This window comes from Panthera leo, chromosome E2 (assembly GCF_018350215.1).
Source record: "Panthera leo isolate Ple1 chromosome E2, P.leo_Ple1_pat1.1, whole genome shotgun sequence".
Classification (NCBI taxonomy): domain Eukaryota; kingdom Metazoa; phylum Chordata; class Mammalia; order Carnivora; family Felidae; genus Panthera; species Panthera leo.
Genome location: NC_056693.1, coordinates 57,180,594 through 57,189,925, shown reverse-complemented (window position 1 = coordinate 57,189,925; position 9,332 = coordinate 57,180,594). Strand labels below are relative to the sequence as shown.

Genomic DNA, 9,332 nt, shown 5'->3' with positions numbered 1-9,332 from the left:
ATCTGGCTGGCTGCCTGTTTTTGTATAGCCAGTGAGCTATGAACGATCTTCACATTTTCAATGGTTGGGGGGGGGGGGAATCAAAAGAATTTTTCATGACGTGTGAGAGTTACACGAAATTCAAATTTCAGTGTCCGTCATTAAAGTCCTAGCCGAACACAGCCACGTTCGATGGTTCGTGTATTGTCTGTGGCTGTTTTGTGCAATGACCACGGAATCGAGTAGTTGTGACAGAGACTGAATGGCTTGAAATACCTTAAAAACATTTACTACCTGGCCTTTCACAGGGCAAGTCAGCTAGCCCTTAGTTTAAATTTTCTTTTTAATGTTTATTTATTTTTGAGACAGAGCACGAGTGGGGGAGAGGCAGAGAGAGCGGGAGACGCAGAATCTGAGCCATCAGCACAGAGCCTGATGGGGGGCTCGAACCCACGAACTGTGAGATCATGACCTGAGCTGAAGTGGGACGCTCAAGCGACTGAGCCACTCAGGTGCCCCAGCGAGCCCCTACTTTAGTGCTTAGACCAGTAAAAGCGTTTTTCACGGAGGACAGTTATATCACCGATGTTGCTTAGAATTGCCAGCTCGTGGTGATGGTAAGCAGACTGACTCTGTGCATGGTGTAGCCATCGTGAATATTACTGAAGGGTTTTCTGAGGCCAAAGCACAGCCGGGGTTGTGGGGGGGGCGGGCGGTGCAGACAATGGGCGCAGGGGTGTCCCTGGCTCTTGAGGCCAGAACACTATCAAACCAACCGTGAGTAGGTCTGCTTTTTATCCCTCTGAGCCTGCTCGTGTGCGTAAGCACAGGGGGATCCAATCCTTCCGCTGCCTTGGCTGCAGGTGGCACAGACCTAACCCGAATGAGCTGGAGAGTGGGGAACCTTCACCGGTGTCGCTGGGCTTTGGGACACTTGCTTCTCCTGGACAGCTTCTCCTTGGTGCTCAGGCCAGTCGTGCCACGAGGGACTGCGCTTTACAGGTTGTCATCAGCCACGTGCAGCCCTCAGGCAGGGCTAGAAGCAGGAAGGAACTCCCCTCGCCGGGTTCCCAGCTGGAAAATGGCCAAGGGGTAAGTGAGTGGTAGGGAGGGTGGAGGCAAGGCTGGGCAGAAAGAGCTTGGCAAGGCAGGAGACCCTTGACACAAGAAGGGAGAATGTTCAGATGGCTTCTGAGTCCTTCTGAAGCCTGGACATGCTGTGTGTTCCCTTCTCTCCCACCTGTTGCCTCATGACAGCCTCCACCAGGACCAACCCCACAATCTGACAAGGCGGCTTTGTGAACCCAGGGCCCCAGGAACTTTGGGCAGCTCCCCTGACAAAGGTAAAGCGTGAGCTTTCAGAGGGTTTTGTGGAAAAGTGGGGTTTGGGTGCAGTTGGAAAGCAGCAGGCCTTGGTGCCAAGCAGGGCCACGTGGAAGGGACCAGCATCAGGTCTGGGCTCCAAAGGGCAGCAGCGGCTCTGTTCTCTCGGGAACCACAACGCCATTCTGGAGCTCGGCGCCTGGGTTGGAAATCTGGCAAAGTTGACTCAGGTTCTCCGGGCGGGAGCGGGAAGTTTTCATGCTCACTGAGAGAGCGTCAACAGCAAAGTTTGGGCTGATCTATGATTTCGGAGTTTTAAGTTCTTTTGGAGTGAAACATTCACGACTCAAAGGGATCTTTATGATACTTTACAGGTACAGACGCGCGTCCTTGAGAAAGAACGTTTCTTGTGAATTTTAGGATCAGTAAAAAGCATCAGCTGGCTTTATCTGTCTGTGTCTGTCATTGGGGCCTGATGAGTGGCCCAGCTGATCCCGCAATCCTAGTTCTCTGTCTCTAGGGGGCAAGATAGGTATTTGCCAGTTAAGTGCTCCCTTGATTGGGTAGGGCGGGGGTTGGAGGAGGCAAAGGGGCCAGGAGGAGGCTGTTACTGAAGTCTGGCCTGGGTGAGGGGGCTCCCGGGGACATGGAGGGAAAGGGGTCGATGCAGGACCTATCTTGGAGGTAAAACAGAACCTGGGGAAAGAGGGACAAGGAGGCGTGGCAGGTGTTGACATGCACTGAGGAAGGAGGTAGAGAGGAGGAACAGTTTTGGAGGGAAGAGACTGAGTTTGGGTTCCGCTGGGCTGGCTTTGAGGTACAGCCTTGCAGAGATGCCTGCTAAGCTAAGAGCATATGGGGTCAAAGTGCAGGCTTGGGGGTCAGCACAGCCGACAGCAGGAAGTGAAGTCATGAGGAAGGCTGTTATCTCGGGAAGGGGTGCATGGGGAGAACACGGAGAGGGACTCCCGCAGAGCAGAAGTCAGCAGGGGCTCGGTGAAAACTTCCTGGGAGAAGGGAAGAGAGAGGCCAGGGACTAGCGACCTAGAAGCCCAGAAAGGAGGGCTTTAATAAGGCATGCATGCGAGGACTGAAAGTGCCCGCTGTATTTAGGGACAGGGCCCCTGGGGCCAGGTGTCAGGGTTTGAGGAAGGAATGGAAAGTGAACGAGTTGGGATAACAGTCTGGAAACATTCTGGAGTGGAGCGAGGGGGGTGGGGGTACTGGTGGAGAAGGGCGTGGGGTCAGGGACAGTGGGTCAGGCTGGAACGGATATGAGCACGGTTAAACACCGCTGGGAAGGACGAGTTAGTGAACGCGGGCAGAGGACTCGGTTATCTGGGGGAGGGCAGGGGAGGGCTGGCACCCAAGCTGCGGGTTAGGGGTATCACAGGGGGGCCGCCTGGGTCTGGATCCGCAGCCAGTTACCTGCCTCTTCCCTCATTGTCTCCACTGGGCCCACTCTCCTCTCTCCCAGCTACTCCCTCATCCCAGCCACACCCCAGCTTCTCCCACGCCCCCCCCCTCCCCCCCAGGTGCTCTTCGTTGCCTCCCGCCCCAACCCTGCCCCTTCGCTCTCCTGCCCGCCCTCCCTGCTCCTCTGCAGCCGCTCCCGCGGGAATCCTGCCGCTCGCGGGTGCTCCTTCCGGCCTGCTGGCCCCGCCCCTAGCCCCGCCCGCCGAAGCGCCATGAGGTGCATGCCTATTGGCTGACTTCTTTCCAGGGCTCGGCCCCCTCAGCTTCCATGTCTGCTATTGGGGCAAATAGCTGCCCGTCAGCTCTGTCGCCTGGCAACGGGGGCGGGCTGCTCCGGAGGAAAATCCATGCCGGAGACCTGAAAGGCAGGTTCCGCTGGGAGCTGGGCGGGGAGCGCTGGCCCGGCGGCCCGGAGTGAGCAGCTGAGCCAGGGGAAGGGTCTGGGGCGAAGGCCCGGGGCCCGGGAGAGAACGGTGCCCGGAGTGGGCTTGGGCCCTGCCCCTCTCTGGCCGCCCACTCCGCTGGGCCCCAGGGCGGGAGAGGTGAGGGGTTTGGGAGGACAGCTGCGAGGGAGGGAGGGCCTCCCCGAAAGGTCAGTCGGAGCACAAAATCACCCCGCGTCTTCTGCCTTTCGTGTGGTTAAGATCAGAGGGTCCCAGCAGGTGCTTACTTACCCCGGGATCCCCTGGGTTGAGGCCCGATCTCCGGGAAGGGCGGTGGTAGAGGCGGCATAGACGCGGGAAGAACTGGGGAGCATCTGTGGGAGAAGGAGACGGGCGGGGGGGGGGGGGGTTGGTTATGTTGGACTGGGGGTGGGAGTGGGGGATCTTGTGTTCTGACCACAACTTACTAGCTCTGTGGTGTGGGGTTGGGGGGGTAGTGGAGCTGGTGGCTAAGTTCACAGAGGGGAGAAAAACAGCGCCCCAGGGCTAACAGCCCTGCAGATAAGCCAAGTGGGGCTCCCTGGAGGAAGGGAAGCCAGCCTTGGGCAGAAGCAGGACAGGTCACCTTCCGGCCAGCAGAGACTGCGTGCAGCCTGACGGCGGGCCCAGGCCTGAGCTGACCCTTTGCAGAGGGCCGCTGGTTCTGGGATGTAAGCAGGGCTTGAAGTCTGTATGTCCTGATGAGGTGGTTGGGGGCCTTCCCAGAAAGGGGGCACTGAGGGCCAGGTGACTGCCCTCAGGACAGTGGCCCCTTGGAGGCAGGGGCTGGATGTTGGCAGCCAGAGGGGAGAGCACCCAGGACAGAGGCCAGCGGGGGAGGCTGTGAGGACTGACTGTGCTATCTGTGGCTCCGTTCTGCGGGAAGACTGCTCCTGGCTGTCCCCCAACACTGAGGGGGTTCCTTGCTTCCAGGCCGGGCTGCTTCCGTTGTTCCTGGGGAGGGACTCAAACTTGGCCTTGCTTGGGCCCATTTGTCTCCATTTCTGGCACCCAGAAAGCCCCGTGTTGCCTCATTTAATCGTTTCTTCCTCATGATGGGGCTGGTAGCACTTCCCTCATTTTACTAAGGTTGGAAGAGGCTTAGTAACTTGCCCATAGTTATAAAACCAGCCAGTGTCTGAACTTGAACTTGGGTCTGTCCATCTTGGCTTGCACCGTGACTTCAGAGCTCAGGCCCTTGAGCTGAGAAGCAAGCATTCAGGATTATCTGTGCACTTGGGCTCCGCCCCACTGCCCCAAAACTGCAAGGCCAGTTTCCCACCTTCAGCCCTGTAGCATTTGGGGGCAGGTAATTTGTCGTGGGGGGCTGTCTTGTGCAGTGTAGGAGATTTAGCACCCCTGCTTCCTACCCCCTAGACGTCAGTCAGCATCAGCAGCCGGACCTCACTGCCAGATGTGCCCTAGGGGACACAATGGCCCCCAGATGGGAACCGCTGATGTAAGCGGTCTTAAAGTGACATCTAGGTGCTTCCTGCTGAAAGAGAACTTGGTCTCTGTGAGCCTACCGAAGACTCAGGCCAGCGTCGGGTTGCCAGGCAAAGAGGCTGTCCTACGTACCGCAAGGGTCCCACGAGAAAACCACTGCCAGGGAAGACAGTTCAGGAGGTTGTATTTGGGGAGAAGGACGCATTGAAGGCCTTGATTTCTTCTCCAGAGTTGGTGAGAAAGACTTGGCAAGATCGTAGTGACCTAGGCGAGGCCAGATGAACTGGGGGACACTTGGTGCCGTTGTTGTGCCTTCTTTCAGAGGAGGGGGGCCTGTCCTTGGAACTGTTTCAGATGTGTCTGTTCACCGGCACTCGGCCGGCGCCAAGCACAGTGGGATGGGGGGCCGGGGGATGTTCTGAGGCTGATGTCCTCCCCACCGTGTGACTCCAGGCCTGGAGTCCTGCCAGAAGCAGCTATGCACACCCTTCTCCCTCCCACTTGAAGAAAACCTGTGTTGCCGGTTGGCCCTCCTTCTGGGCCTTTCCCATTGTCTCCTGGCGCTGGCCTGTGCCCAGCCCCCTGCTGATGGTCTACACCTCTCCTGTCCTCACTGTTGCCGGCTTGCCCAGCCCTGTTCCTTCCTCACAGCCGGTTGGGCCCCCGGGAGATCTGGCCGGGCCACTCTGTCCTGCTGTGTTTTCAGACAACAGTGGAGGGACGTGTTCCCGTGGGACAGAGGAGAAGGTGGGGGGCAGAGGTGAGTGGAGGCAGACGAGGAGGGCCCCCTGACTCCGGAGCCCCGCTGGTTCCCCTCAGTGATCTTAGTCCGCCCCCCTGCACCTTTGTGCCCACTGTCCCCACTTCCCAGGGGAGCCCCCTGTGGGAGCCTGGAGACCCAGCCGGGACGTCCTTCGGGACATTTTCTCCTGCCTTGTGTTCTCCTTTCGATCCCATCTGACCCCTGCAGCACTTATCTGTCTGTCCCTGTGTGACGGGAAGTTCCTGCTGCCTAGCGCCTGCCTGAGGCTTCTCTGTGTCTGCCCGCACTCTGATGGGGTCTGGCCCAGGGGACGATGAGTCACTTACTGCAGGGTTAGACGAAGAAGAAGGGCCTGGGAGGCGGGGCCTGTGGCCCCTTCGTGGCACAGCCTCTAGGTACACTGTTCCCTCACCTGGAACGTTTGGAAACTTCCGAGGAGTGGCGTTTAGATGCTGGTGGGCTTTTAGCTCCAGATGTCCCTCTTAAAGAGGCTGGCCTCCCCCTGGTAGGGCGATTCCTTGGCGGTGAGCAGGGAGGAGCCTTTCTCAGGATTTGGGGAATTGGAACGCGGGGCAATCAGATAGCATCGCTGGTAAAGAGAGGCCCGGGGGTGGTGTCCGTTGGGGATCCCATCCTTGCTGGTGGCTCTCCCCGGTGGCTTCTGGGTTTGTTTTCTTCTCCAGGCGGGACGGTTCGGCAAACGGAATTGCGCGTGCGGAGTCCCTGGCGGACCGTGGGGCATAGAGGTGGCATCCCGGAGCTTGTCCTTGGGCAGGGGACCGGTCGTGGGGGTAGAGCACGTGGCACCGATCCAAGAGGCCCGTGAGTGCCGTAGGGTGGGGAGTGCGTCCCGCCGGGGCGGGGACGGGGGGTACTCGGGCCAGGCTGGCTTCCCGGAATAGACACGCGGGAGCCCGCAGGGCAGCGGGAGGCTGGGCCGGTCCCCCCGAGAGGCCGGCCAGGGATGTGACGGGCATCGGACAGGCATCCTGCCTGCCTGCTCTGGGTTGCTCGGGTGCTAGGCAGGTGGTTGTCGGGTAGAGTCTCTGTGACTTCCAGGTTTGAGCAGGCAAGTCAGGCATGAGCCTGGAGAGGGTGGGGGGGGGCAGTGTGAGCAGAGCCGGGGAGGGAGGGGCCTGTGCTCCATTTCAGTTAAGGCGATGCCAGTTCTAGGAAGGTCAGGAGGACCGAGTAGCCTTGGAACCCAAAGGCTGAGTGCGGGGGCGTGGGGGGTGGCTCTCGGGCTGCTGAGAAACTTGAGGAGTGGAAGCATTTAGATCGGCTGGCCTGTGAGTGACAGCCCCAGACTGGGCTCTGCTTGCCCTCGTTTCCAGCTGCCTTTGTAAGCGCACTGCGGTCCCTGTCTGAATCCTTACTGGGGTCCTCTTTGGGGCACACGGGTCCCCCTGCCACGGTGGCTGTTGGGAAAAAAGATACCAAAATACCAGTAGCGTTGGAGAGGATATGGAGGAATTGCAACCCTCCTGCTTTGCTGCTGGGGTGGAAAATGGGAAACAGTTCGGCGGTTCCTCAGAAGTGGAACGTCGGGTTACCGTATGACCCAGCAACTCGGTTCCTAGGTATGTGCCCCCGATATCTGAAAGCGGGGACTCGAACAAGTATCTGTGTACTATGTTCGTAGCGGCGGCATTCGCGACCCCCAAAAGGCAGACGCAGCCCCGACGTCCAAGGACAGATGCGCGGATACACCAAACGCGATCTCCCGTATCCCCGCAGAGTAATTCAACCGTGGGAAGGGATGATGCAGTGGCCTGTGCCACGGTGCGGATGAGCCTCGAAAACACTGTGCTGAGGGAAAGAGACCGGACCCCGGAGACCACAGATTGTGTCATTCCACGTACATGAGTGTCCACAACAGGGACGCCCGTGGAGAGGGCCATAGGGGGCGTCCGGGGGCTGGGGGAGGGGGCGGGGAGTGAACGCCAAGGGGGACGAGGTTTCCTTTCGGGGTGACGGAGGTGTGTTGGAACCGGGTAGAGGTGGTGGTCACACGACACTGAGGATGAGCTGAATATGCTACCAAATTGGGTCTCTTGAAAATGGTTAGTTTCACGTTGTGTGAATCTCTCCTCCAGAGGAAAGAAAGAAGAATCCCTACTGTACCCCGTTTCCCCTTGAGGTCAGCCAGGTCTTGGTGGCCTGCCCTCCCCCTCCCCCCTCCCCCCTCCCCTCTTCCCCCTCCCCTCTTCCCCCTCCCCTTTCCCCTCTTCTCCCTCCCCCCTCCCCCTTCCCCTTTCCCCTTTCCCCCCTCCCCCCTCCTCCCTCCCCTTTCCCCTTTCCCCTTTCCCCTTTCCCCCTTCCCCCTTCCCCCCTCCCCTTTCCCCTCTTCCCCCTCCCCCCTCCCCTTTCCTCTCTTCCCCCTCCCCCCCTCCCCTTTCCCCTCTTCCCCCTCCCCCCTCCCGGGCCAGAGGCTCCTCTCTCCTGGGCTGCGGGAGACAGTGCCTGTGTCTCAAGCAAAGGCGAAGGACGGAATGAATGAGCCACAGCACTTGGCCTCCTGAGAGGCTTTTCTTCCTCTCTCTGCTTTTCTTTCTTTCTTTTTTTTAATGTTTATTTGTTTATAGAAAGAGAGAGAGCGTGCGCGTGCAGGGGAGGAGAGCCGGAGACAGGATCCGAAGCAGGCTCCGGGCTCCGAGCTGTCAGCACAGAGCCCACCGTGGGGCTCGAACCCATGAATCGCGAGATCATGACCTGAGCCGAAGTTGGACGTTTAAACCGACTGAGCCACCCAGGTGGCCCTGACCCTGCTTTTCTGACCCCCCAGCTGGGGGCAGATCCAGGATCACAGGGAAACGCCTGCCCGGTCCCACATTCACTTTATAGGTGGTATTTTTAAGGCGCTGCTTTGATTCAAATACGTGTGATCATCCAGCCTTCCAGACGTTTTTCAAGTCAGGTTTTAAAAAATACGAGCATTTCGATTAACATACTGATTTTTCTACCTTTTCAGTGACAATGAGTTTTAGAACCGTGTTTTCTTTCTTGTTTTTTTTTTTTTTTTTTTTTTTTAGAACCGTGTTTTCAAATAACGCGGTCCAGACTGCTTGGCTGTCATGAGTATGCTCCAGGGGGCCGGGGTCGGGCTTTCCCACTTTATTTTCATCGACTCTGTTGCTGAACCACCTTGGAACGTTGCTTAGCTCTGAGGGGTTCCAGCCCCTTTTTGCAGCTAACTCGGCACTGACTGACTGACCGACCATGTGATTGTCAACGTTGATTTTCTACGACGACTGTGTTCTGACCTCTCTGACGTGATCTGTGCCGTGGTGTCTTCTGTAGAGAATTCTGCCGGATACAAGGAGACATGGGCAACAGCAGAAGCCAGTCGGGGCCGAGGTTTTGTTCACAGTTTCTCCCCGAGGAGCAGGCCGAGATCGATGGGTTGTTTGACGCTCTGTCATCGGAGAAGCAGCGCCCGGATACCTCCCCCAGGTCCTTCTCTCTGAAGGCACTAAAGGTGAGAGCGGGACGTGGCCGTTAGCGTGAACTCCGGAGCAGGTGCTGTGGCCTTCGGGCCCAGGTCGGCTCTCCATGGTTGTCTGATGGACGTACGGCACCCTGCGAAGTGCGTCTTCTGTAAAGGGCAGAGAGGATGCGTTCTCTGCTCCGCGGGCTGCGTGATCTCTATCGCGACCGTTCTGCCTCTGTGCCGTGGTGCGTTGGGGGACACTTCCAGCTTGAGACCAAAGGGGCCAGCCCTGCTCCCCGTCTCTTAAACCTTTGTCACCCGATTTCCCTCCGCGACCGGGTGGCGGACTGTCTGAGCCAGATTCGTGGGTCCAGAAGGTTCTTTTCTTTTTTTTTTAATTTTCTGAGAGAGAGAGGGCACAAGTGAGTGAGGGACAGAGAGGGAGAGAGAGAGAGAGAGAGAGCAGGGCTCGTGCTTAACCGACATGGGGCTT

General features: G+C 58.3%; 2 protein-coding genes across 4 annotated transcripts in view; one reads left to right on the top strand and one right to left on the bottom strand.

The window, feature by feature from the left end:
• Nucleotides 1-442: 442 nt before the first annotated feature.
• Nucleotides 443-7,310, bottom strand: LOC122207760 (proline-rich protein 2-like). Its single transcript, XM_042917931.1, has 4 exons — nucleotides 7,272-7,310; nucleotides 3,787-4,076; nucleotides 3,453-3,535; nucleotides 443-1,053 (listed from the first exon to the last, which is right to left on the bottom strand). Exons 1-4 carry the CDS (start codon nucleotides 7,308-7,310, stop codon nucleotides 1,016-1,018), a joined length of 450 nt encoding a protein of 149 aa, XP_042773865.1. The 3' UTR covers nucleotides 443-1,015.
• Nucleotides 3,149-9,332, top strand: part of MEAK7 (MTOR associated protein, eak-7 homolog) — a 29,217-nt gene continuing 23,033 nt past the window's right edge. For 2 of the 3 annotated variants that reach the window (XM_042917947.1, XM_042917948.1), the window contains exons 1-2: nucleotides 6,093-6,231; nucleotides 8,710-8,887. In XM_042917947.1, coding sequence (XP_042773881.1) covers nucleotides 8,735-8,887 — 153 coding nt within the window. In that variant the 5' untranslated portion in view covers nucleotides 6,093-6,231; nucleotides 8,710-8,734. Of the gene's footprint in view, nucleotides 3,193-6,092; nucleotides 6,232-8,709; nucleotides 8,888-9,332 lie in introns of those variants that run through there. The other variant, XM_042917949.1, reaches the window with a different exon arrangement.